The sequence below is a fragment of the Helicoverpa armigera genome, chromosome 10 (genome assembly GCF_030705265.1).
Source record: "Helicoverpa armigera isolate CAAS_96S chromosome 10, ASM3070526v1, whole genome shotgun sequence".
Lineage (NCBI taxonomy): Eukaryota > Metazoa > Arthropoda > Insecta > Lepidoptera > Noctuidae > Helicoverpa > Helicoverpa armigera.
The window spans coordinates 7,632,250-7,659,246 of NC_087129.1; the positions used below are offsets into that span (position 1 = coordinate 7,632,250).

Consider the following 26,997-nt stretch of genomic DNA (forward strand, 5'->3'; position numbering starts at 1 on the left):
AAATCGGAAAATTGGAAATGACTTGTAGTTATCAACCAGCTGTACTCCATGCTATCTGACGTCATTTCGGATATGACTTTAATCTCAAATAATGTTTTTTTACTTTCCCCTACTACGAGTACATCATGCATTCACCATTCACGTTATCAGGCTAAGGACATTCGATTACAATGATAAACTTCATTCATAAGCTTTAGATAACGAAAGAAAAAACACATTTGCATAGTTTTATCTTAAGACAATGTTGTGTATAACGAAAAGAAGAATGAACTTTCACTTACTGTCCTTGCATGAGAATTACTTTATTAAAATTTAGTTACGATTCTTTAATATATTCCTTAATTATTCTTTATGACATATTGCGCCGATCCCAAATAAAATTGGGAACAGGGCAGGAGGAAGAAAAAGAGTTACGATTCTTTAATAAATATTTTTACAGTAATATGAGAACCAATTAAAATGCAACTTGGTCCAAATGAACTTGATTTGAATGAACAGTCTAGAGCCTGAGAAAGGACATGGGATTTTTTTTTATTTTGTTTCCCGTAGGACTCGGGCAAAACCGAGAAGATCAGCTATATTAATATAAAGAGAAGCCACATTAAAAGCCCGCACTGACGTAATTAACGCCAATCGACCGTTGTCGTAAACCAATATCAGCCAACAGTACATAATTTGTTTACCTCGACACCATCGACACTCAGCCTAATGACCTAATTATTTTTAATTGTTGCAATTATAGTTACGATTTTTTTCATTTAAATTCGATGCTTACTACATGCTTTGAAGTAAGAAGCTGCCTAAATGAATAACAATTCTGAATGGAAGACTAATTAAGATTTTTGACAGTTTGTTAGTTGAAAGATAGGTAGAGTTGTTTTAGTTGCTCAAAATCATTTACGCGGGAACTCGCTGAAAACTAACCATTACTGAATAATACTTAGAGTATTTTCTTAAGTCTAGGCTAATTTGCCAACACAGGTTAAATTTTTCCTGATTCAAATTCACCAAAATATTGAGTAAGTGTGTGCTTTTTGAGTCACCTTTAAAACATATAGTCGTATAATCCATGTGAAAAGAATTATCGTCATAGCGTCTGAAGCCTAACTTCGTGTCAAGATAAAAGTGCTATCTCAGATTGTAACAACGTTTTAGCTAAGTATTAGTCTTTGTGTTCAGTTGGGGAGAAACCGTTTGTTGGTTTATCATGGACGACGTCATACAAGAAGATGTAGAATGGTATGTAAAGATACAATAATAAATATTAACTAATTCTGCTTCACATTATTTGGTAAATGTTTAACTATGGTTCTAGATAGTTCAAATACGTTTTTCGTGATGGATTTCTGAGTAGAAAAATAATATCTTTTTATGGCCGTTAATACCTAATGAGAATATCAGTGCATATTCTATTCATTTAATTTTCAACTTTCTAGAACTGAATTATGTTTTCTGTATTTAAATTTAATATTAGTAAGGATTATGGATAGCGGAGAAAGAACAAAGGCTACTTACTACCTCAGGGAACTGCCAAAACAAATTAAATAAGTAGTAAATAAAAAGCAACTAAAAATAGAATAGGTACTGAAAAAACAACTGCAATTGAAGAACAATTTATACACTCCTGATCTCCGCTGTATTGAAACAAATGACCCAGTTTCACTCGTACGTCGGCGAGGATAAGAAAACGCACTGAAATTATCTCCACAAGTCTGAAACTAAGACTAGCTTTACGTGTTTACATTATAGCTAAATTTTACCACAGTTTGAAAAGCCAAATGTTTACATGAGGCTTAGCAGTGTATATAAACATGACTATATTAAGACAAGCTGTAGTCGGTTAGCCTAGTTTCTGTTGGGGTTATTTTCTGAAAGTATTTCGTATACGGCAGAGTTTAAAAGAAAGCAATCTTTAATAAAAGTTTTTGCCAGCGGTTTCACCCGCGTCCGGTGTAAAAATTAGCCTTATGAACTCTCTTATCTACTCCTATATACTCCTCTTAGTTACACCTCTTTTGAACACTCTTATGTACTCTCTTATGTACGCATCTTATGTACTCATCTTTTGTACTCTCTTATGAACTCTCTTATGTACTCCTCTTTAAATAGGCTATCTAACACTAACATACTTTTTCAATCATACGAGTAGTTCTTGAGTCTAGCGCGTTCTTGTAAACAAACAAACTTAGTGAGTTACCTCTAAAGATCTTAGAAGAACCTACTAACAGATATTATTACAACAGGAATAAATATAAATACCCACATTTTTTATGTGATCTTAGGACAAACGACCGACGAGATTCAAAATCATGTTACGAGCATGGGAGCCATCACTACCATCCTCTGAGGCAGACGAGCACCGCGTTGGAACGAAAACTGCGACACAACAGGTTCGTATGCAATCGCAGTTATAACCACTCAAGCGTCCAAGCCGCGCGGTGATTCTCGGCCCACCTGTCCGCGCATGAAATGTCAATTCATTTTTTACGACCAAGCGAGACTCTCTCAACAAAATCGATTACTACTGAAAAACTACAATAGCTAGATTCGAATAAAAAATACTCACGGAAAGCTAAAAGAACGTCAAATTTAATTTGATTAAAAGTAAATTACTTTAATTAATATTATAGGATGATAATAAAGTATAAAGTTGAGGATATCAAAAAAAATATCGTATTTTTTTTTATTCCGAGTTTTATAAGAAAAATATAGTGATTACTGGTAACAATGTTTTTTTATTATATTAGTACAGGATATACTCTTTAAAATGATACCAATATCTTAATATAAATAATTAGTTTTCTGTCATGAAAAAATAAACAAAGTTAAGTGTTTCTCAAGCGGTCACTGGGCCTCGGGCGACGTAAAATGTGACAAGATGGCCGCCCGGCTAATAGCGTGTTCACACGACGAGGTTGTTTTAATGCAACATGCATATTACTGTTCGGTATGTTTATTGAGCAAACATGTTTACTTTTATATAATTTTATTACATATATTTTTTTATTATGTTAAATAGAAAAAAAGAAACCGGTTATTGGTATTACAGTAAAATAAATACACTGTAAAACTGTAATTTTAGTATTTTTCATTCTTTGATAATGAAAACGAAAAGAAATAAACATGCCATCACCTATAAGTAGATACATAAACAAAGCCAAAACCACAAAACATTCCTAATTGATCATAAAACGCTCCGTGTGAACAAACCATTATTTACGTTGTAAGTAGATCAGTCCAAGGGGAGTCGGCTCACCAACACTAAAATCATGAATAACGTCTTAACATTTTCATCATTTTAGACCCCATCTCAATGTATTTCGTTTGCAAATGGCCATTAACGTGCTAATAGTGAACGATTCTCGTATATTTTGCATTTATTAAACAAAAATAACCATTTATAATACACTGTAAACAATAGAAAAGTATCAAACGATGATCGTGTAGTGATCGTATAACTTTTCCAACTAAATTATACTATGTAAACGTTTTGAAATTGTCGTAAAAATACATATTTCGTAAAGGAAATTTCTTCACGTTTATTTTGATATAAAATAACAATCTAAATAAGGTATAAAACAAGAAACTTACCATATTTTGTCAAAGCTACACACAAAAAGTCACTTGTCAAAAACGACGAACTGTCAGTTCAATATATTTTTTTATAAATTTATTGTTGCCATTGCACAGAAAAAATCACAACTCACGGATGACAAATTTAATAACGCTCCATCTAGTATCAATCAACTATATTAATACCACCTGGCTATAGCGCTGTACACGTTTAAACTGAACGATGTCGTTCGGATACTGTAGTCACCATGAACGCTTAAGGCAAGAATTTTTTTGGTGACTGTTATCACCTCGAACGCTTGAGTGGATAATTAAACTTTCAAATGCACAAAACATACTGAAATTACCTATTACGTCTTGTTGCCATTTAATTGCGTGGAGAATAAAATGTGATTATTTTATGGAGGAGAAATATGATGACTTTTTATTCATTGTGTTGTGTTGTAGTATGTTTGAGATGATGCATTCCATTGTAAATCGAATAAAAATGTGCAAAAATTAGAAAACCATGTAAAGTCAGTCATTACAAACAACTGAAATTCTCCCTTGAAAACTGACAGCTGTCAACTGATCAAAACATTCGATACTCCTAACTTTATCTCTGCTTTACACATGATGTTGTAAATTATAAAAACGAAAAATGACTCCTGTGGTTAACCATTGAATGGATTAGGTTATTTTTTTTACAATTCGCCATAGAATATCATAAAGCATATGCGATAGGATTTATTGTGATTGTGAACGACACACCCTGTCGTGGTGGCCTAGTGGGTAAAGGACCAACCTCAAGTATGAGGGCATGGGTTCGATCCCAGGTCAGGCAAGTACCAATGCAACTTTTCTAAGTTTGTATGTACTTTCTAAGTATATCTTAGACACCATTGACTGTGTTTCGGATGGCACGTTAAACTGTAGGTCCCGGCTGTCATTGAACATCCTTGGCAGTCGTTACGGGTATAGTCAGAAGCCAGTAAGTCTGACACCAGTCTAACCAAGGGGTATCGTGTTGCCCGGGTAACTGGGTTGAGGAGGTCAGATAGGCAGTCGCTTCTTGTAAAGCACTGGTACTCAGCTGAATCCAGTTAGACTGGAAGCCGACCCCAACATAGTTGGGAAAAAGGCTCGGAGGATGATGAACGACACACCCTGAAGTTATTAGGACGGCTCTTTCTTCAGAGGTATTTTTTTCCATATGTATTTATTTATAAGTTGTGTACAATTTCTTCATAAAGAAAGTTAAATTCATATATAATAATTAAACAGACATGGTGTCTTTTAGACATTTTTAAAAACAAAAAATATAAAACCGGCTACTAAGTAAATAAAAAACACTTTGAAATCCGACATAAACAGAGATCGCGAACAAAAAAGTCATGTAAGGTGCCTTTGAGATGGAGAACTAATTAATCGCTTAGAGATGAGCCGAGGGTAGCTTGCAGTGCATCTGCATATATACGGCCGGCTCGTTAGGAGGAACGTCTGAAAGTGACACCGCCGCCGCTAATTACCCATGAGGACAACATCTTACCGACTCTAACCGATGAATATTTAGCGGAGTATATTTTTATTTATTCGCTCGTCTATATTTTACGTGTACTTACATATTTGTTTGCGTCTTCAAGTCAAGATTCCTTTATATTGTCGGTCTGAAAACTTTTCTTTTGCGTGGTACTCAGTATAAAAGAAAATATTTAGAGCACAAATAGGTATACCTGAAAATGTGAAATTTTTATCAATTTTAGCAAATACGACCACTACTGTGCGTGCAGTAAAATTTATAATCATCTGTCTGACAGCCTAACACTTTCCTTTAAAGAAAGGATGCTGCAATTCAATCTATTGTTTAAAGTTCATAAATCCTTGCAACTTAAAAAAAGGGAGTTATCACTATTATTTAATGTCACGATCTTTACCTACAGTTATTAGTTATCTCAAAGAAGTCGTGTCGCCTATTGCCACGTAGCACACTTGCTAATTACCGTTTGTCTTACTTATAACTTACTAATAGTATGTAAGTGTTCGTACTCGTTTGTACTTATAACAACTTTTACACCGCATAGGTACGTGAAAATATTCTTCAACCATCTTTGATTCAAATCTATCTTGCCATTTCTTTAAGCATAAATAATATATTAGGTATATTAAATTAAATAGCAACAGACTGAACTACATATGTTTCACTATAGAGAAACACGCCCAAAAACCCATAAAAATGTCTTTCTCTAGTCAAAATTAGACACCCTAGTAGAAAATGCGTACAACTAAAACACTGAATACAAATTAATATATGACGTCACCTAAATCAGTTTCTGACTCGTAACCAAAATAAGTTTAAGCTGAATCTTACTTCCTTAATATATTAGAGCATGTATGTAATCTAACAAGTAAAATGACGTCATAAGGTCTAGGATGATAATGAATCAATCTGTTTGCTTAAACTGTATCCAGTGATGACGTCAGGCATGACAAAATAGATTAACGCTCGAAACATCTCGTTGACAACACCTAATTTAAACTAATGATTTCGCACAAAAGATAACCATGACATTATGAGAAGCCACTAGATGACCAGAGTATACAAACAATATGCTATGCTCTGATCAGGAAGTCATCCTTGTCATTTTCACGAAATACAAAGATTACTTTGTCTGACTGAAAATAGGAAAACACATAAAGCAATGATAATATTTACAGACTAGACAGCCACTACCCTATAACTACTATACCCTATTCTTTTCACTAATAAAACCACAATAATTATGAAGAATGTTCCTTTGAGCTTTCCGGACGTAGTGAATTTCCTATTTTCGTTCGCTCAATTTGGATTTTGGGTCCAATTTGAATGGTTTCCTTTACAATATAGGTATTATCTCTTTGCGTACCATTAAGCCCAGTTCCAATATCAGTCCCAAAGACGTATTCGACGGTCTGCAGTTCCCTGAAGACAATAACAGTTTACCAGTAACCCTATTTCAGTTTGAGCATTGATTGAGCCTCGTACAAAGGGTGCAATGTATAGATGCAGCAGAACTCATTGTTATGAACCGTGCCGATTGTTAGTAGCATCTGAATGTATTGATCGGCATGGTGTAGACACCTGTAGGAACTGCTGGGATATTACCTACTTGTAATCAGGTCAAAATACATAGCGTGTGCCATTTAAAATGAATTGAATAACCTACCCTGGTAAATTCAGGCCTCAGGGTGGCCCAGTGTGGCCTGCGAACCATTATTTCGTAATAGTAAGCAATTTACTGAAAATATGAGTCATTTCTTCGTTTTGTCTTACCGATCGGAAAATTATTGTCAAACAAAAAGTCTAACATTGAAAATAGCATAAATAGATATGTATTCCACAAAATAATGAAGTAGACCGAATTCATGCGTACAAGTTCAACCCTGTCACAGTAGGAAACTAATTACTAACACACGCTTGCGACATGACGCTGCGTTTTGTATCATCCTGAGCAGTTCGTGATTTGCTCTGCGACGCACAACATCTACGATAGACAAAAACCGTGAAATATTCCATTTTAAACGTGAATTATAACTTCAAAGCCGTTTTAAAGGAGGTTAAAAGGATTTGATGACGAAAAATAAAGAGAAATCTAATCAAAATGCATCGAGGGACTGGCGACGGAGGTCTGAGCCTCTCATCGCGGTGCCTGAAGATGAAAGGTGAGGTAGGGCGGCGAGGAGGTTCATTAAAACCCACTATTAGTAGATAAGCGCGCGCTCGAACAAAACAACTTCGTGTAACGTTAAATCGACACCGCTTTATGCAACAGTTTTAATATTATTATGTAAGGAATTTGTTTTGTATTTATTTTGTAGCGGCTCCGTGTAATTATGTAGTGAGCTGTTTTGTTTATTTTGATACAATGGATAAGAACGATTATCCTCAGATTTTCGTATAAAAGGTTCTCTAGTAACTATGCATTATCTTCATAAATTGTCCGTATGACGCACGTGTCATATAATATTTTCTTAAAGAAATTTACTGTCCTAAAGATACAATTATAGACTTTATTTGTTTGATGGTGCTAATCTCAGGAACTGCTAGATCTATTAAAAACTTTTTCATTATTGCATAGCCCATTTAACACACACCACAATACTTCTGCTACTAATCAAATTATTTCCTTCCCAAAACTAAAAAGTTTACCGTTAACCGTTTAGTTGGGTAATAAATAGTACCCACCAAAGAACTAGGTATATCGATATAGTTTGTGTCATTACAGAGAGCACCCACCGCACTCCCTTCCTCGCCTGAGCGTCGTGATGCCAGCCAGCTCCCACTCCAGCATGGAGCGCATTCCCAAACCCGCGCGGAGGAAACCGCTCTCACACGGCGAGTAAGTTCTGCTTACATTGCGCTGATAGTCACTTGCCAAAGGGGAAAAAAGTTCTCATAATATATGATGTTTGTGCATGACTCAGCAAAAGGATACAGCAATTATGCTGACCATACACATCACTAATAAAAAATCATGATATTTACTGACGTAAACTAACCACTTTAGAGTCATTGGTAATTTTCGAAAGTTACTTTGCCGTGCACTAACCAGCAAAGGCATGCACTAATATTAATTATCTAATTTAATTAGCTTCCCAAATCCCTAAAATAGCGTCAAATTTAGAACAGTTTTGATATTAATTAGTTAATTTCGTACACTATTCAGTAAAGTCCGTAAATCCGGATAACCTACGCTACAATAAAGGCGTTTCAACGCTAAATATTCCTCAACGATTTTCATTAATTTTGTAGTGTCATATTAATTTTGACTAGCTTCGTGTTTTAGGTTATTACCAGCTAATTGATACAATATATCATATTGTTCCAGTGAATCGATGACCGTGGTCCTGTCAGCATTTTATGCTAAATTATTAATAGTATTAGGAATAGCGTTGCCTGTAACGAGCACCATACAAAACGAAGTTTATACTAATGTTACATCTGATGTGAGTATGTGACGTATTCATTATGTACTTATATTTGTAAAACCAGACTAATTTACAGTTAATTTCAGATTGTAGGTATTTGACTTATTGTTTTATCCTACTATTCGCGTAGGAGTAAATTAGAACTATCTATCTACTTAGTTGTGACCCGCAACTTTTTTCGTTTACGTACCCCTCAGGACAGACAACGAGCTATCCACTTATGAAAATATTTCGGAACTGGGGGCAATGACAGTAAACATAACTGTTGCATACCTAACCTGATTCTAATTTAGTTACATACAAAAATAAGGAAACCTATAAAATATAGATTTCTTATGTAAAACATTGAGACCAGTTTTATCCTACGGAATAAGTCTGTTGTAAGGTACTACTAAAGACTCATCATAACTAACGATTTGTGATTTCTTTTTTCAGCTATTCACAATGTATTTATACATAGTCAGTATGCTCTTCTTGGGATACACTTTTTATCATCTTCGTATAGCAAAAAGGGAGAAAGATGGTAAGTCTTATCAACTTTATTTCAGATCTATAACAACTATGTAAAGAAATATTTTTTAAACTAGCTTCCGCCCGCGGCTTTACCCGCGTCAACAGGCATTTAGTTCCCGCACATAGGTAAATAAAAGTAGCCTATATATTATTCTGATATATAAGCTATATTACTATAAAATTTCATCAACATAAATAGAGTAATTTTTGCGTGAAAGAATAACAAACAAACATACATAGAAAAAAAATTAAGCATATATAATTTATGTTCACAGAAAACGTAAAGCGCACCCGCTACGGCAGTTTCTACCTTCACATGGGGGTGGCAGGGTTCGGAGTAGGTTCCATCATCTACTCTTGTCTCCAGTTCGCTGGCTACTTTGACCTGTCAGGCGACTGTCAGCTCGCTATCGTGGCCATAAAGCCAGCTCTGAGGATACTGTACTTGGTTGCACAAACTGTCTTCATATTTTCTTATACTGATGTAAGTAGGTATTCATTGAATCATATCCCCAATATACTACTGTTAGGAAATTATATGTCAGCTTTTCGATACTAGGCATCTACAAAAGCCTGAATTTGCCTGGAAATGATTTGATAACTACTTTTTAAGTACACAACAATACGGCAATTTAAGTATAAGGCAAGCATGAAAAAATAAATGTGGTCTCTATACTGAAAGTGGGTACCTAGGTATACGAGTAGTTCATTATGCAGAAAATGCATTTTCTGCTAAGTCACATTTTACCCCTTTTTTAGAAATTAAAAATTAGATTAAGTTAACCTACTCTAAATTAATTAAATTACGGCCCTGTTCACTGTGACCAGCTAGAAATAAAATCATCTACATCATCATAACCTTGACCGTGGAAGTATCCACCCGTCGGATCAACAGCTGCTAACTTTAGCCTCACGAAGTTTTCTATTGTGTGGTTTCTCAAATGTTGCTCACGCTAATAAGCAAACAATTTTTATTTCTTGCGCTATTTCCCGACTTCAAGATTTCGAACATCAAGCAAAATGCACTTATAATGCGTTCATAAATGCTTTATGTTAGAACAAATACAATACCTACATAATCTTATCATATTTAATTATTTAATGTATTTGCTGATCCAGTTTTATGAATATTATATTATTCCATATCATCATATTGCACACTATCATCTGCTTTAAACTTTTACCTAAGTACAGAAAATATGTTAAGGACTGCAGCGGCAACAGCAGTTCAAGTTTATTTTACAGTCTTCGTTAAACTAATCACTCGCTAATTGGTGCCCAACCGCATCGTGGCAGCTAACGGGAAATCTTCTTCCAAAACTTAGAATTAGAATTACTTATTTAGCGGATCTTTTGCACAGGAATACTTACATCCTAATATTGATTATGTAGGCTTACTTACTTGAAAGACTAATGATAAAAATTATAAAATAATGATAAAAATACCGAATGTCAATTTACAAATAAATCTTTTTTCTAGATATTGGATCCCATGCGAGGGGTGGTGCTCGATAGATTCGGGCTCATGCATCTTATAGCAACAAACATATGTGAGCTTAACGTCGTCGTTCAGGAGACAAGAGATGATATCATCGCAATGGCCTACGATCGTCCAGCATTTATCAGATATGCCAACGTCACTGGTCCACCGAAAATAATTATAACGAATCATGTGGACAATGCAACTTATTTATCGGAACAAAAGCCATCCACTAGCACTGAAGACAGTTTTCAAATTTTACATTAAGCGTTTTCAACTTTACAACGAAGAATATCAACTGGACCTGCAATGTGTCAGACATGATCACTCCTCTCATTAGGAGCGTGAACCCTTATTTAAGGCCTTGTGGTGTGGAATACAGTCTTTTGTGCTCCATCATTATTTTCGTTATCTGGAACGATATCTGTACAGTTCCAGGATCGGTAAGTTTTCCGATTTTACTTAATAATACACACTGAATCATTTCAATGAATTTGAATCTACCAAATCTTATTAACATAACTATTTACTTACCTACGTACTTAACATTTAATCAAGTTTACGTGTTTGATTTAGGTAAGTACTTCTAGCTCTCACATGTTCGTTTGGTTCTGGGAACAAGAGTAGTAACATAAATTAGGTCACGGAATTAATTGAAGATTTCACTTCCAGAAACCGATGAAGGAAGTTGCGTCTATGGTGACTGCTAAAGACCGGCAGTGCTGTGCCCGAGCCAAGTCAAATAACCATTTCTCTGTAGATTGTGGAAGTGCACATAAGGGCCTGTTTATGGGCGTCGCAGTCCTGGCTGGAACTATTGTCAGCCTGATGCTCTTCAATGGATTGTTTCAAAAACAAGAACACATGAGCTTAGCTTTATTTCAGGTACATACATTCTTACTAGAATCTAATTTAAAAAAAAACAATTAGTTCGTATTTAAAACGTACAGAGAAAAAAAGATTTCTTTCCCTACAGATAAACGTTTGGGAATCAATCTTGTTCCTCATAATGACATTAGGATCGGGGCCTGCATTCAAAGAATGAGGACACTGCCACTCAAGCGTGCAGTGTCAACATTGCCTTTAGAACACTCATTGCTGCTGGTTACTCAATGTGGAGTATACCTATACTACTTATTTCAAATAATTGGAGCTGGCTTCTAATACACCAATACCCTGGAGAATCACAAGCAACCAGGTATCTAAACCAAAGACCTTACCTTTTTTGAAATCTATCTAATGAAACCGTCGGCATTAACCAAAGATTATTGAACGATGTTCCAGGATCATAACGCCCTTATGTGCTGTTATTCAAAGTTCATGCCAAACACTGCTAGTGCTGGACTCTTGGTACAGACGTTGCGCAGGCACGGGCCGACAACGACCGGGTCGGCAACTAGTTACATTCCTTCTAGTGGGGAACTTCGCTCTGTGGCTTATCAACAGAGTTAAAATTCAAGAGCAGAATTTCATCCCTCAGGTATGACAGGATTGTGAGTTTTAAAAATAAACTAAGTCCACTTGTTGATATTATAAAGCTAAAGAATTTGTTTGAGTCCGATTTGAAAATTCTAACAGTCTTAGTTAGCTCATGTAATGCGGGGGACTTATATTCATTAAATAATTTTCTCAAATCAAATCGGTTCAATTGTTTCGGAGCCTTTGAAATGAAATGAAAATGAACAATGAAAAGAAATACAGGTACCTACATAAGTAAATATACCTACTTATTTTTTTGTTTTGTCGACAGATGGAATTCTATGGAGTTTGGGCATGGACTCTGATAACACACGTGTCAGTGCCGATCCTTGTGTGCTACCGATTTCAAGCAACCGTGTGTTTCTATGAAATCTGGAAAAACTCTTACAAACGAACGAGAGAAGCCAACAATATTGATCCAGATGAGTTAGAATTAAAAAACCATCACAGTGCTTAATGTTAGAATAAATAATACTTTACAAAGAAAAGATGACTGAAATATATAAAACGAAGTTTTTGTATTGAATTGTTTATTGCTGCATACCTTTCGCCTAATGATATGGATGGCGGCCCAATTCGAGAAATTTTAGCTATGAAGTTTCTCTTCCGACACACGAGTTCGTCGTGCTTAGGCAATGAGGGTTTTCGATATTTTTTCTGCCGCCAGGCGGCGCTTCGTATGCGTCAGGTCCAAACAGCTGTCAAATAGTATGGAATTGTAGGTGCCGAACTTATTGTTTATTGAAATTCTGTTATATTGGAAGTGTTATTGATTTTATTATGGACTACGGTCAGAATAAGGTTTCCGAACTAAAATTGAGCTAAGAGAGGGTGCAAAAGTCACTGGTACTAAGGAAAAGCTTGTTGAAAAATTTGTTAACACAATATGATTTAGTTTTTTTTTATTTACTCAACCTCAATAGTAAAACAATAATGCAGTGCTTTAATTATAAAATAAAAAAAAACACTAAAATCGTTCACTATTCATAGTAAAGATAAGCACTTTGACAGTTATCTGGACCTGACGACTCGGTGCTGCCACCTCGTGGACGCCATTTTCGAAACCCTCATAAATTCAGGCTTCTAGAGAAGTAATATTTGTTAAATTCTGAAAATCTTAATTTTGCGGAGACCACTTTGGGAATGGTTTCTACAAGAAAAGATACAGCATTTCTTTCCACAAAGTTAGATCATATCATAACTTTTCTTAGAGTTATGATGTCCAGGCCGATTGTCGGCCATGGCTACTATTCTTTTTTGAAGAGATTACATTGCACGTTTATTTGCACAAAAGCTCCCTGCCTATCCTCCCATTCCCATAGCCTGGTAGGATGACAGTCCGACCCGCAATCCCGGCAATCAAGCACAAGACTGTCATTTACGTTGTACTTATTTATAAAGACAGGACTGTTGTAGTCATTATCTATCTTTCGTGTTTCGTCAGACTTTGAAGGACAGTTAAATCTGTATGACCAATTTTCTTTCTCCTAAAAGAATCAGTCACCGATTTCAGAACGTGGGCGGGCAGCCTACGAATAGAAAATAAAAGAAATACGCGGGTTTCGACTTTGCCCACGGAAAATGGTAAAATAAGAAAGATAATAATTTTTTTACAGAAAACAGGTTGCATACTAGAAAGCCAAATACCCAAACACATTCCTATTTTCCATTCCACCTCTAAAAATATGGCAACACATAACCTCGGTCGAACGGTCTGTCATACATCACAGAGTACTTTTTATATTATGAAATAGAGGTCCAACTCGACTACCAAACTAAGTAAGACAAGTGGCGCCTTCTGAACGCAGGTTTAAGAAACTATTTGTCAATATATATACATATAGCTACATAAAGCAGTGGTTACTGGGTCTAGGTAGATTTTGTTTCTTTGTTTAATATTTATAAGATGTTTTCAATAAATAAAACACTGATAACCTTTAATATAATTTATTTTTTCTTTTAAAACATTTCATGTATAATTTTTTAGCTTTTAGCTTATAGGAATCAGTATCATCATCACACTCTCTCCTATTTATTAATATTTTATTAATATCTTTACAGTAATTGTAAATAAAGAATCTGCAGGATATATTGATTAAAAAGTCTATTAATTTTTCTTTATGAATTTGACTTCTATACCTTTTGATGTAGACGGTCCTGAAATCTGAAGAGGTCTTAGTGCTCTTTTTTCAATGCTGAATTTCGAGCAAGATAATCCTGTAAACAACGATAAAATAATGAATTATAAATATAGTAAATTTTGAAATGTAATATAGAAACTCTTGTATGACATACTCGTACATACAGAAATTGTGGCTCAAAGAAATCTCTATTCAGATGTTTTAGACTTACTGCAGCTTTCATTTTGTGATTTGGAAAGTTTACTTTAAACTCAAATAACATGACTGTTTATTTCTTTCTAACATCAACTCTAGAAATTTGAGACTTAGGTACTCTTTAAGGTAAACAGGTACCTTAATTTGGGTATTTTACTAAAACTAACCTGGCATGTTTTGTAGGTACAGCTCCTTTGGCAAGTCGGTTATTCCGGCACCAATATTTTGGTTCGAAATGATCATTACAGACGCGGCGGTATTTGAAAATATGGTTATTTTCAAGTTGCAAAATGTCACCACCAATATGAAAGACCCATGTATTAAATAGCTGCCTATCCTTATCTGGATTAGAATTTATGTAAATACCCGTAGTGTCTGAAAAAAGGTAACAAGTTAGAATTCAGTGGAGTCGTGACAAAATGACGACTATTTGTTTTAAGGATGTTGATAAATGCTTACCTAAGCCATTTGTACATCCGGGAACACAACACTTTCTATTAGACATGATAAATATTAATTATCACAAAACGGGTCAACGAGTCCTATCTCAAGCACAAAATTCACAAGATTTCGATCACCTCAAGCACAAAATCGACACGGCCGAAGGAGCAGAGGCTCAACTTAACGGACTTAGGTGGATAAAGCACTAATAGGGATAAAATCTGGAAAAACAAACAAGACACCGAAAAGCACTTCAGCGCAAACCGGCAGCCAAATTTGTTTGATTGACAATTTTGCATAATGTTGCATGTAGAAAATGGATTTAATGTTGCCAGTAGAAAATAAATTCTTGAATTTTTATTTCTGGCTAATTGATAATAAACATTAAATTTTAGTAATTGCTTCAATATGCAACTCAAAATTTTTATTATTTTTTTTTTTAGCTGAAAAAAGATAGGGTAAAGTAGAACCAATAAAAGATGTGATAGCGCCCTCTTACACCTAAGCATAACTACTACGCAATCGCATCATCGTCATTACAAATAACGCCATCTATATTTCAGTTTCTTTAATATCTTACATTATAATACTACCAAATTAAAATGACACTTCCATGTAAGGACCTCAATGTATTTACTGTCTCTCTTCATTTTGCAGACCTATAATGATACGTTTTCTCGTTTGCCACTATTAAGATTGTCACCCCTGGTCATACATACATACCTGTCAAATTTGTGTACAATAATTTCCTCATTTTAGATTTGAAAAATAAGGTATTTCTAAAAAATATGGCTTCTGTAATGGATGTAGATGAAGAGGAAGTCGAAATGGCTTCCTCCAGTAGTGGTAAAGGTGATAAAAAGAGGTTTGAGGTCAAAAAGGTACATTTACGCTAACTCATCATAACTGTACGTTGCATTTTCTTTGTTGATTGTTTCTAATCGATTTTATTTACATTTCAGTGGAATGCTGTCGCTTTATGGGCTTGGGGTAAGAACTATTTTAATAGATTGAACCACTGATCGATTGTTTAAATCCAATAAGATATAAAAGATACTCAATACTGTATTTTTGTTATAGATATTGTGGTCGACAACTGTGCGATTTGCCGCAACCATATAATGGATCTCTGCATAGAATGTCAAGCTAATCAGGCATCAGCTACTAGTGAAGAGTGCACAGTTGCTTGGGGTGTTTGTAATGTAAGGATTGTCTTTTAAAATCAAAATTCCTTGATTTCCACTTGGTTTTGTTAATGTTTGTATTTTTAATTCCAGCATGCTTTTCACTTCCACTGCATCTCACGCTGGCTCAAAACAAGGCAGGTGTGCCCTCTCGACAACAGAGAATGGGAATTCCAGAAGTAAGTCCAAGTTTTGCTTATTCATACCTTAGCATATCTTATATGCCAGTGCCAGCCTACCTTCATATATGGTCTATCGAACTAAAAGTTTTTTCCAAAAACCAGCAGATCCAGAAATAAATGTGCAACAATTAAAAAAGTCCTACTTTATAATATGTTCAGGGCAATTATGTCCCAATCTGGTATGGGAGAAAACAGCCTCTTTAAAATATGTTCTTTACTCAGCAAGAGAAATAATATTATGAGCTTAAACAAAATCTACACGTCCACATAACACCATTCAATTAGGTGTGTCTAGATGGCAAAAAGGCCTGACCATTACAAAATATTTTATGGACACTGACATCCAACCAACCAGTAGCTGAGCCATGTCTCCAATTGCTTGCTATGTTGTCGGCCACAAAAATGTAGCCTGTCTAGACGTGCCCTTATGAAAAACGACGAAACCCTGCAATAATGATTACTGTCAATGCCTTTGTGCTGTGTTCTAAATGATGTTCTTGTTTCAGGTATGGACACTAAAGTAAAAAGCCGTTACCCATTCCCCACACCATAAGGAGTTACAGCAAATATACTGAGAATGGGCATACCAATGTCAATATTGCATTAAGTTGATAATAAACAAACTCAAAGTACTAAATTTTTCGTTATTAATTACGCGAATATTTGTAAATTGTGATTATGGATCTCTTGTAATGAAAATAAAAAACCCATAAAAATAGAATCCTGTCTTCCATGAAATATTTATTTTTTAGGGAGATGGATGATGGATTATTTACTTCAAATAGACTTATGCTAGAAATTGAAACAAAATATTAGAAAGAAACTTGAGGCAATTTATTGTGATATTTAATGAAATGAAAAATATTTCATATTTGTCAACAATATGCAACTTGCTTTTGTCTAAATTACAGATTTCTTACATACACTATTCCAATGAGGAATATCACAATAGCTAGCAATAAAACCAGCAATTCACAAACAACTGCAGTTACTGAACCAGCCACATGGTTAAGGTGTGTGCATCAATTTTCTAAACAGCCAATACTTGTTAACTAAAGTACACAAATTATTCTACAATTTGTAAGAATGACCACTCTTAGAGGTAGGTACATATGACAGTGTCTGGTCTTGTTGAGATTTAAAGAAATACTACTACTATTCAGCCTGATGATGATGGGATCTAAAACAATGAATCTTGTAGCATAAGCACAATTTACATATCATTACTTACATATCATGGTTTGAATTGAAATAGTTATTCAGTCTGACATGTTTACACAACTAGACCTGACAAAATAAATATTTGATAGTTTTATAATTCATATTTTGTTTTTATTCATGATCTTATTCAGTTCCTGCTCATCTGTAACTTCGTAAAGTTGTATCGTACCCACACTCTAAAGTTGTCGCAATTTTAATGTATTTCAAATACTTCAACATTTTAATTATGTTACTGTTATATACAAACTATGTCCCTACATTTAACTGCTGAACAGCTTTTTACAAGCATAATACTTGTCGAGGCTATACTTCATTCCCATAACTACATTAAAAATCAACATGAAACTGTACATATTAACAATATTCACATGTTTCTGTGAAAATTTCAGAACCAAATTATATTCAGAATCATCTTAAAAATTCAGCTCAATTTAATTCATTCCAATTTTTTTCTGGATACAACTGTTTTCATATACCTAAACAATCTCCTGACTTACTAACTTTGGAAATGATTGAAACTTGTCTCAAGACTACACCCTTGTTCAAATTGATGATTTATGACTACATATTACTAATAATAATTATTACTCTTTAAATAGAGAATTTATTTCACTATGCTCATCAAAATATCCATACCATATTCAATATACACATTTCATTAAGACATTGATACAAGAACAAATAAATTATACAATGCAATGAGATCTACCTGCAGCAAGTCAACAATGTCAATATATAAATTAAAATGGTAAGAATCATACCCAATTACAAAAAGAACTCTTTAAATTTTTTTCTTACCAAATGGCAGTTATCCACTAGGACTTATTTCACCCTCTTCAAATAAGTCGTATCTGGCCATAAACAAAATACAAGGTTTTTTACATAATTATTATATCAACACATTAACATTAGTTTATAACAGACACTAAGTTTAGTTAGACCAACTTATTTGACGATCGTGAAAATACCTGACAAAATGGGTTATCATGCACTGAATTTGCACTAATGAAATCAATAAAACGTTCTAATTTCTGTTTTAATAAATATTTTATGGAATCATCAAATTAAAATCTGATGCATATCACACATTACTCAAATGTCAGAACTTCACGTCACCAAAATAAATACTAGTTAAAATAATCCTAATCAGTGTCAATTAAACTAATAATTGAATAATAACGGTGGAAAAATAACCATAAGGTAGTTGCGGCTGTCAGTCTGCTGAAATAGCAGTTGGCAAATCGATAGTCGACTCTCATTGCCAAATATTAATCTTAAGCGTTTCATTGGAGGCAGAGGACGGATGGGGCTGTGCTTGCGGTGGCGTTCCTTAGACCTGCGTCGCTTCTTCAAACGTCGCGCTGTCTCGGGGTCAACGCCCTCTAATCGTAATACTTCATACTCGGTTGCCTCTGTTGTAGTACCACAATCCATGACTTCCTCTACAACAGGGCTTCTTTTCACCCTCAATGTTAGTTTCAATCCTCGCCGTGGAGGGGTACATGGGCATTCACTACTTTTATTAGAATTATCTGCCAACCATGGTGGTCCTGAATCTGTTTCTTTTTTACTAGGCTCCTCAGTTCTATTTGTAACTTCTATTTTTGGAATTTTGTTGGTTTTGTTATCCTTACATTCACTTGGGTTTACATTTTCTCTAAAATCATATATCTCACTTTTCACACAAGCATTGTCACTAACACTTTTGTTTTCAACCATTTGTTCTTGTACATTGGAATTAATCTTGGAAGTTTCAACCTTTTCTACTGTATTAGTAATATTCAATTCTGTTCTTTGTAATAGAGATTCTTTTGTATCACAATCATTGTCCGTTTTTTCTAAGTGTGTGTTTGTCATTTCAATAGAATCAATATTCTCTTTTTGACTTTCAGTTGTAGGTTCAGTTTTAATATTAATTTTGTTTGCTTCTAATACGTTCAACTCTGTTTCCTCTTTTGGTGTGGTAAGGTTTCTATCAATTTTAACCTCTGTACCCTTTGTAGTACTTTTAGGTTTAGGACAAGTAGACTGTGAGCAGGTATCAAGTAAGCGTTTGTGACTTCTTAAAACTATGCCTGTATGAGAGTCGCGACTACTCCGTGAGCTAGTGGTGCTGCAGCAGCGTGATGGTGGTGCTCGGCGTTTGACGTTAGCCGCGGACGCCAGCGTCATGCCATTTGTTGCTCTATTGCTGTCTGTCCGCCGTCGTAATCTTTCACCACGACTGGAGGCTGATGATTCTCTACTGCCCTGTGCCTCTTTACTAACTGTGCCATCAATAACATCTGCGATACACCCTTGTGCTATTAACATTTCAGCATCATATTTCGTTAATCCTTTTTGTTTCATTTCCTTCATGCTTAAGGGCGAAACAATGTCGGAATTTTGCCTACTAGATATTCGAGACTTGTCAGGGTTTTTGCCATTCACATTTTTTTGTGACTGTTTAGCTTTTGTTCTATTTATTCTATTATCTGTTTCTCTAAATCTGTATCTAGTTGCTTGCTTCAGTGTGTGCATTTTGTACAGAAAATGCACCTTTACCTCGTCTTTCACAAGTCTCACACTCACAGTAACAGTTACCATTTCCAAAAAATCCTCTCCATAGAAACAAGTAATCTCTTCTCCAACTTCAATATCTCTCAACACAGCACAAAAGCCTTGCCACGATCAGTCGCTTCAAATGTACAAGTAGGTCTACAGTCATGATTAATGTATGCTGCAGGACCAAGCCATAACTGGGCACAATTTTTCCTGCAGCTGTACATCACAGAGAAATCATTCTTTCCTGGATGAAGTAATTGCTTCTCCTCTTCTTCAGTCATTTCAGCAATACAGCCAACAAGAAAATCTATCCTCTCATGTTTAAAAATTTTTGGTTGTTGAAATCTTGGCTCCTACTCGACCTTCCAAAGAATACCTATAACAAGGTTCAATAACAAACCCTGCTTTTTTATCAAACACTCGCAAATATCGATAAATCTGAAATAAGAAAATTAACTTATTAAAATATGAAACTCTAAAGCAACAATGAAATCATCAATTATGTTTGATTGTAAAGGGTTTATAAGTAGAGAATATATAACAAACAACTCAGGGAATGTGTATTGTAATGTGTGATAGAGTTTGTAGATAGAAACACAAAAACCATGGACTTTATAGCTTTACATACTGTCACAAGAGGCAGTATCAGTAAATGTTTGTAGCTAATGGATGTTATACTTTATGTCACAAAGAGGTCAGTATATTTATATCACAAGTAATCACAACAATAACTAAGCATTTCATGATTAAGAAGGATGCTTAAATAATATACTAACATGTTCTCTTAGTTTGCTCTGCTGGTGTTTATTTTTACTAAAATGTCTTGGCATCCATTCACCATTTGCCAGTCTTGTGTATGCTTTGTTGTAATCCTGTGTTTGGATAAATTCCTTAATAATAGTTTTCAGCTCTTCTTTATTTGTTTTTAGTGGTCTATATCGAATATTCATTTTGTGTGTATTGATGCCAAGGTATGGATCCACTATAAGTGCTGTAGCCAAATCATCGTACTCTGACAGCTCACGGGGAGTCATTCCCATTGGTTGCATCTTGTGAAGCACTTCCTGGGTACGTCGCTGATCCAACAACCATTCTGAATACCTGAATAACAAAGGACGCGAAAGCTGTAGAAACAATTTTTTCATGTCAAGGAAAACGGTAGGAATCTAAATTGTTTTAAAACATATAACTTCAATTGTAACACTAGCATTCTCATCGGCAGATGTAAGTATTATGTTATTACCCATACAATCTCTCAATTTCTAAATTATAAAAGGACAAACATGGCGGCCGAACACGAAAACCAAAACCCGACACGTCAAAATGTTGACACTGTTTTTTATTCTTTGGAATTACTTAAATAATAAACGAATAGTTAATGATGCAGAACAACTACTAAGCTATTATTATCACTTACTTAAATCATTGAACGTAGGTAAAATTCATGATTATTTTAAATAACAACTTCACTATCTAGAAGCACTTTCAGACGCTAACCGCTAGGTTATTTACATATATCATACATAACTAAGTGTTTAATTTTAAATTCTAATAAATTACTTCATAATTATTTAACAGGAATCAAAACTAAAGCAAACTGATCATATTCAAATTAATCTCCAAGGAAAGCTGAAAAACAACCATGTTTTCGTGCACTCCATTCATTAGTTAGTAGTGTTGTACACTCATACAAATGCGGAGCGAATACGACAGTCGATTCGATGATGATAAATACTTTGGACATATTATTTCGGAACAAATCGACTAGAATTATAATTTTGGGTACATCTCTATTAATTTTAATTCTAGAGTCTGGCCAACGAAAGCTGACCACGAATTAATTTCTAAACTTTTAATATGGCAATATTTTAGAATTGTCAAAATTGTCCCATTGACGTTTCTTGATAAAGTCAGTTTGTTGTTTTATTTCATCTTATTTTCATTGGTTTTGTATAAAATAATGCTGAAAACAATCAAAAGTTCGACGAGAAAGCTTCTATTTACTATGATTGACAAATATAAAGACGTACAAAGTGATTTGAATCAGAAATTTGCAGAGAAAATACGACGACTGGATTCAGTCATTTTACTTTTAGGTTAGTTTTTTGAATTTCCATTGAAACATCTTGATACTTTTGACTTATTTACAAGAAAACGCAATAGTTTTCACGGTGTATTATACTTTTCAGATAAAATTAATGAGGACAACGACTACGAGGAAACAAAACTTACAATTGCGGAAACAGTAAAGAAATTGAAAACTCTCAAAAATAATGAAATTTTTGCGAGTGAAACACAGTACTTAGAAAAAAATCTATCAAATAAACGTTTTGTAATAACTCATTTTTTAATTCATCCCTTTGGACTTCAATGCATGCAGAAGTTAAAAAATGCCATATCCTGGCTATGCTATGGCATTTTTTAATAATGTTATTACAGTCGTAATGTTCTGATATGAAACACATATAAATATCGCTTATTAGTTTAGAATAATCATAAGTATCAACTCCGTTTAAGCAGCGTATAGCCGGGGTTGTCAGCTCTTGATTTTTTAAAATTGCCGCCTTTTTTCGTGGACAGCTTTCGTTGGCCAGACTCTACTTAGTTCTTTAAAATTATCGAAACCCGTTCCTCGATTTGTAAGCTCGATTTGTAGTTTTTTTTTTTTTCAGTAGTAAGCTAATATTGTTTGTTTATGTACACACTATAATTATATCCAAACTTGTATATTTGTAGATAGTATTTTCAACATAATGTTTCAGATAAGACCACCAATGAAAGGGTTGATTCGTTAGATCAATCTGATATGTTTCCAGCCTGACCAGCGTAAAAATATATTTGAAACGAACATTGTATCTATAGTATGAAATAAATATCTTGTAATATACTTATGGAGTGTTATTCAATTACATATTATCCCAATCAAAATAAATTCATTAATCCATAGTCATACATTAATTAATATAAACAATTTCAGTAAATCGCAAATACTTGTCTACAAAAAGTTGTAAGATGCTTCTAATTTGCATATAAAATGCAATGACCATTTCTCGCTTTTTTTTTACATGGCATTACCATGTCGGTATTAGGCGATAATGTTAGCTACACTCTACCCTTTGTTGTCTACTACTCTAGCAAATGTCAGTCAAATCAAATGACGTAAATTGAATGAGATAGCATTCGTTCAACCTGGTTCAACCTGTCCTTTGTATTTTTCAGTTTTGGATAAATCTTGTGATCCTCGCATAATAAATTGATTGTCCAGTGTATTCTTGCATTTGTGTTCTATATTAAGTTCCAAGGTATGACGCTTATTAATTCCTGAATCACATTGTTTGAAATCCGTTGAGACACTATTTATAAAATACCTGGGAACATTGTAAAATGGCGTCCCATTTTTGGCTACCTTGTGTTTATTTTTTTCATTTTGGTCTTGTTTCAGATGCCTAACATAAAACTACAGTCTTCGGACAGCGAAATCTTTACTGTTGATGTAGAGATTGCAAAATGCTCAGTTACAATCAAGACAATGTTGGAAGATTTAGGAATGGAAGATGATGAAGAGGAGGTAGTTCCATTGCCCAACGTGAATTCTGCCATTCTTAAGAAAGTGATTCAATGGGCTACGTATCACAAAGATGACCCTCCATTGCCAGAAGACGACGAAAATAAAGAAAAACGTACAGATGATATCTCTTCATGGGATGCAGACTTTAAAAGTTGATCAGGGCACTCTATTTGAACTAATTTTAGCTGCCAACTATTTAGACATAAAAGGTTTACTGGACGTCACTTGCAAAACTGTAGCCAATATGATTAAGGGTAAGACTCCAGAAGAAATTCGCAAGACATTCAATATTAAAAATGACTTTACTGCAGCCGAAGAAGACCAAGTTCGTAAGGAGAATGAATGGTGCGAAGTAACTTGAAGCATTAGTATTATTATTTAACTGGTTAGATCTAATTGGTATCTAAAATATGTTGTAATTATTGTAAGTTTATCGCTATTTAATTTTTGTCTTGTGTTTATGAAGGGTATAAGTTAATATCTTAATAAAAAGGGACTAATATTAAAATTTATTAAATAACCCATATGCATAACACATAATTACCTAATTTTTAGAAAGTCTTGTGTCACCTACAGCAACATGCTATTTGTATAATAGAATAAACTTCTTGCAATCCTCTGTAATTTCAATTTATTTAAATAATTATCCTCCTAAAAATATTATTGCTGCTTTGTGTGTGTGATAAAAATATGTTGCGGCCAATTGGTTTTAAATTAGCCATTCAATCAAACAGCTGAACCAAGGCTGTCCAAACCATGGCATATGAGGCAGTTTTAAATCATCAATAAAAAAATATTAGGCTGCCCCTGGCCTAGAATCGCACCCAGGGGCCGGATTCTCCTAATTTTACTTAGGCGACATACGATTCACATCTGACTGAGATCCAATCCCGACTCAATTACGATTGAACCGAATGTGGCATTCCGCTATTATTTCTTTGAAATAAACGTTTTTATCCTTTTCTGTCATTCAATAACTAAACATTTTGTCTGCAAATGATTTACGATTGCAATATGATTGTAGAGAAAACTACCGTATAGACCAAATTAGCAGACCAATCAAATGTCGTTGGAATACGATTGGTCTTACATTAGTAGCAGGCGCCCGATTCTCCTAAGTAAATAATGTCAAAATTAAATAGACATCGAATCGCAATAGCAGTTTTAACCATATCGGGCATTCTGCTACTAATATAAGACCAATCGTATTCCACCGACATTCGATTGGTCTGCAATTTGGTGATTTTGGTCTATATAGACCAAACTGAGATGTGAACGAACGAAACTTTTTTTTCCCGATCGTCCACAGTGTTCACGAAAGGGTGTTACCGAGCGGGAATAACCCTCTGTGTGAGGCCTGCCTGTGCGTAGCAGTGGGACGATTAAACTGGGGCCCGATTCTCCTAATTTTACTTAAGCGCCATTCGATTGACGTTCGACTCGATTCGACTGAGATCCAATCCCGACTCGATTACGATTGAAGCGTACGTGGCATTCCGCTATTTTTTCTTTGAAATAAACGTTTTTATCCTTTTCTGTCATTCAATAATGAATAATTTTGTCTGTAAATGATTTACGATTGCAAAATGATTGTACAGCAAACTACCGTATAGACCAAAATCATCAAAATAGCAGACCAATCGCACACCAATCAAATGATAATCGAATACGATTGGTCTTTTATTTGTAGCAGAATGCCCGATATGGTTAAAACTGCTATTACGATCATATTGCGATTCGATTTCTATTCGATTTTGACATTATTAACTTAGGAGAATCGGGGCCCTGTTAGGCAGTTGTCCCACCAGAGACGAGAAAACGACTAACTATCGGCTATTTTCTCGCTCAAGAAACGTACAATAGATATACTTTCCGTGTGAATAAAAGAGATGCATATACAAATAGTTGATCGCTGACTGTTCACACTGCCGGCGAGCACTCGCTTCACTAGTTTGTCGCTGAGCGACAAAAGCTATGAAAGATAACACTCGCTCGGCGACACTCGCCAAGCGTTTAGAACTCACGCCGAGAGAGCAACCAGTGGTCATTTCTCTACAGTGCGTATCTAACGAGCGAGTGATGCGAGTAATCGCCCGCCTCACTCGCACACTCGCTTGTAGCCGAGCTACACAAATATCGGAACTACGCACTCGCTCCCGCGTCTCGCTAACTCGTTTCTAGTTCTAGCTCTACTCGTTACTCGTTAATCGTTGCCGGTGAGACAAGTGCCTTATGAACGTCGAACTAATTAGTTGGCTAAGCGTCATCTAGCCAGTTACATAGTTTTCAACGTTACATTCAACAAGTCGGGTTAACGACGTAACTTAGACGTGCGATTGAATGGCTCAAAGAGCTAGCTGTTTCATTATCATCTACGACACAACCCATTGGTGTTACCGGTATAAAGAGAATTGTTTATGTAGGTACTGAAATAGGTAATTAAAAAAATCATCAACGATAGGTAGATAGGTTCTATTCTATAATCTCATCTAAAATATTCTTACTGAAATTACAAGAGCGTAAAAAATATTATTAGATATGTATGGTTAACAGAAGTCCGTTTCTAAGCTATGCTCCGAAATGAGTCCTCCATGCTTGTAAACCGGTCGGACGCAAAATAATTGTCAACACAGCTAAGGATTGGGCTGTTAAATCGTCCAAGATAAGATCCGCACGATGCAGCTCCAAAGAGGACTCCCATAACGAAACCAAAACCAACTAATAATATTAATATTGCGCGACACTTGTCTTGGGTCATAAAAATCTCTTTACATATACAAACGAAGTCGTATACAGACCTGGAACAAAGATTTGGAATCGTAGAATACCAGCTAGTACAGGTACTTGCCACAAAAACTATAAAACGGTTTAAGTGACGTCCAATCATCAATAAAATAGAATGCCGAAAGAAGATTGGTGCAGAATTTTGTGTGAGTAGGAATAGGAATTATAAACCTGACGAACCTGCAACATCTGGTGTTATCACACAGCAGTTTGTCAGTTTCATCCAATAGTCTTGCCAGTTGTTGTTGTGCTAGTGTAATTACTGGGCATTTCTTATGAAGTATATTCGCAATTTCACCTTCCGGGTCTAAATCACAGCTACATCCAGGCGAATCAATATTACTGTCTATTCTACCATCACTGCGAATATCACTCCTTGGTGAACCATCTGTCGCCTCAAAATTTGCGTTTTCAACTGGGCCGATATCATTTTCATGTGATCTTCTATTCTTCTTGAATGTTTTTCTGGAGTATCGATAGATATTTTGTACTTGATAATCGTCTGATGACATTAGATAAAAATAAGTTTTAATTTATGAAGTCTATTGAGGTTGGTGTTTGGTTAGTTTTCTCCATGTTCATAGTTCATGTCATAGACTTTTACCCTTTATTTTCAAAAAGAAAAAAGGCATAAAATATTTTAACTATGGTATATATGAAACCTAATAGACATACATGTGTTGCTGGGGAGTTTGTTGCTCCACTTCTTCTTCCCAGCAAAAACACATAGGAAGTGGCGAAGGGTGGG

General features: G+C 34.9%; 4 protein-coding genes and 1 non-coding gene across 5 annotated transcripts; 3 read left to right on the forward strand and 2 right to left on the reverse strand.

The window, feature by feature from the left end:
* The first annotated feature begins 1,082 nt into the window (after window positions 1-1,082).
* LOC110372383 (proton channel OtopLc) lies at window positions 1,083-12,515 on the forward strand. The gene is made up of 11 exons (XR_010276891.1): window positions 1,083-1,239; window positions 2,283-2,390; window positions 7,815-7,928; window positions 8,418-8,535; window positions 8,953-9,040; window positions 9,306-9,514; window positions 10,511-10,953; window positions 11,183-11,395; window positions 11,487-11,708; window positions 11,795-11,990; window positions 12,261-12,515. It is a non-coding gene; the product is annotated as a proton channel OtopLc (transcript).
* A 2,959-nt stretch (window positions 12,516-15,474) lies between these two features.
* LOC110372277 (RING-box protein 1A) lies at window positions 15,475-16,769 on the forward strand. The gene is made up of 5 exons (XM_021328877.3): window positions 15,475-15,647; window positions 15,729-15,756; window positions 15,847-15,968; window positions 16,044-16,129; window positions 16,639-16,769. Exons 1-5 carry the CDS (start codon window positions 15,555-15,557, stop codon window positions 16,649-16,651), a joined length of 342 nt encoding a protein of 113 aa, XP_021184552.1. The 5' UTR covers window positions 15,475-15,554; the 3' UTR covers window positions 16,652-16,769.
* Window positions 16,770-16,944: 175 nt separating this feature from the next.
* On the reverse strand, window positions 16,945-20,992 carry LOC110372275 (histone-lysine N-methyltransferase KMT5B). The gene is given in 8 exon segments (XM_021328875.3): window positions 16,945-18,604; window positions 18,607-19,859; window positions 19,861-19,951; window positions 19,954-20,004; window positions 20,007-20,230; window positions 20,232-20,335; window positions 20,674-20,959; window positions 20,961-20,992. Coding segments are annotated over 8 exon segments (2,076 nt in total). The 5' UTR covers window positions 20,990-20,992; the 3' UTR covers window positions 16,945-18,566.
* Window positions 20,993-23,086: 2,094 nt separating this feature from the next.
* LOC110372361 (S-phase kinase-associated protein 1) lies at window positions 23,087-24,084 on the forward strand. The gene is given in 3 exon segments (XM_021328993.3): window positions 23,087-23,199; window positions 23,340-23,617; window positions 23,619-24,084. Coding segments are annotated over 2 exon segments (486 nt in total). The 5' UTR covers window positions 23,087-23,199; the 3' UTR covers window positions 23,827-24,084.
* Window positions 24,085-25,918: 1,834 nt separating this feature from the next.
* Window positions 25,919-26,975, reverse strand: LOC110372342 (uncharacterized). The gene is made up of 2 exons (XM_021328969.3): window positions 26,430-26,975; window positions 25,919-26,263 (listed from the first exon to the last, which is right to left on the reverse strand). Exons 1-2 carry the CDS (start codon window positions 26,759-26,761, stop codon window positions 26,029-26,031), a joined length of 567 nt encoding a protein of 188 aa, XP_021184644.1. The 5' UTR covers window positions 26,762-26,975; the 3' UTR covers window positions 25,919-26,028.
* Window positions 26,976-26,997: the final 22 nt, after the last annotated feature.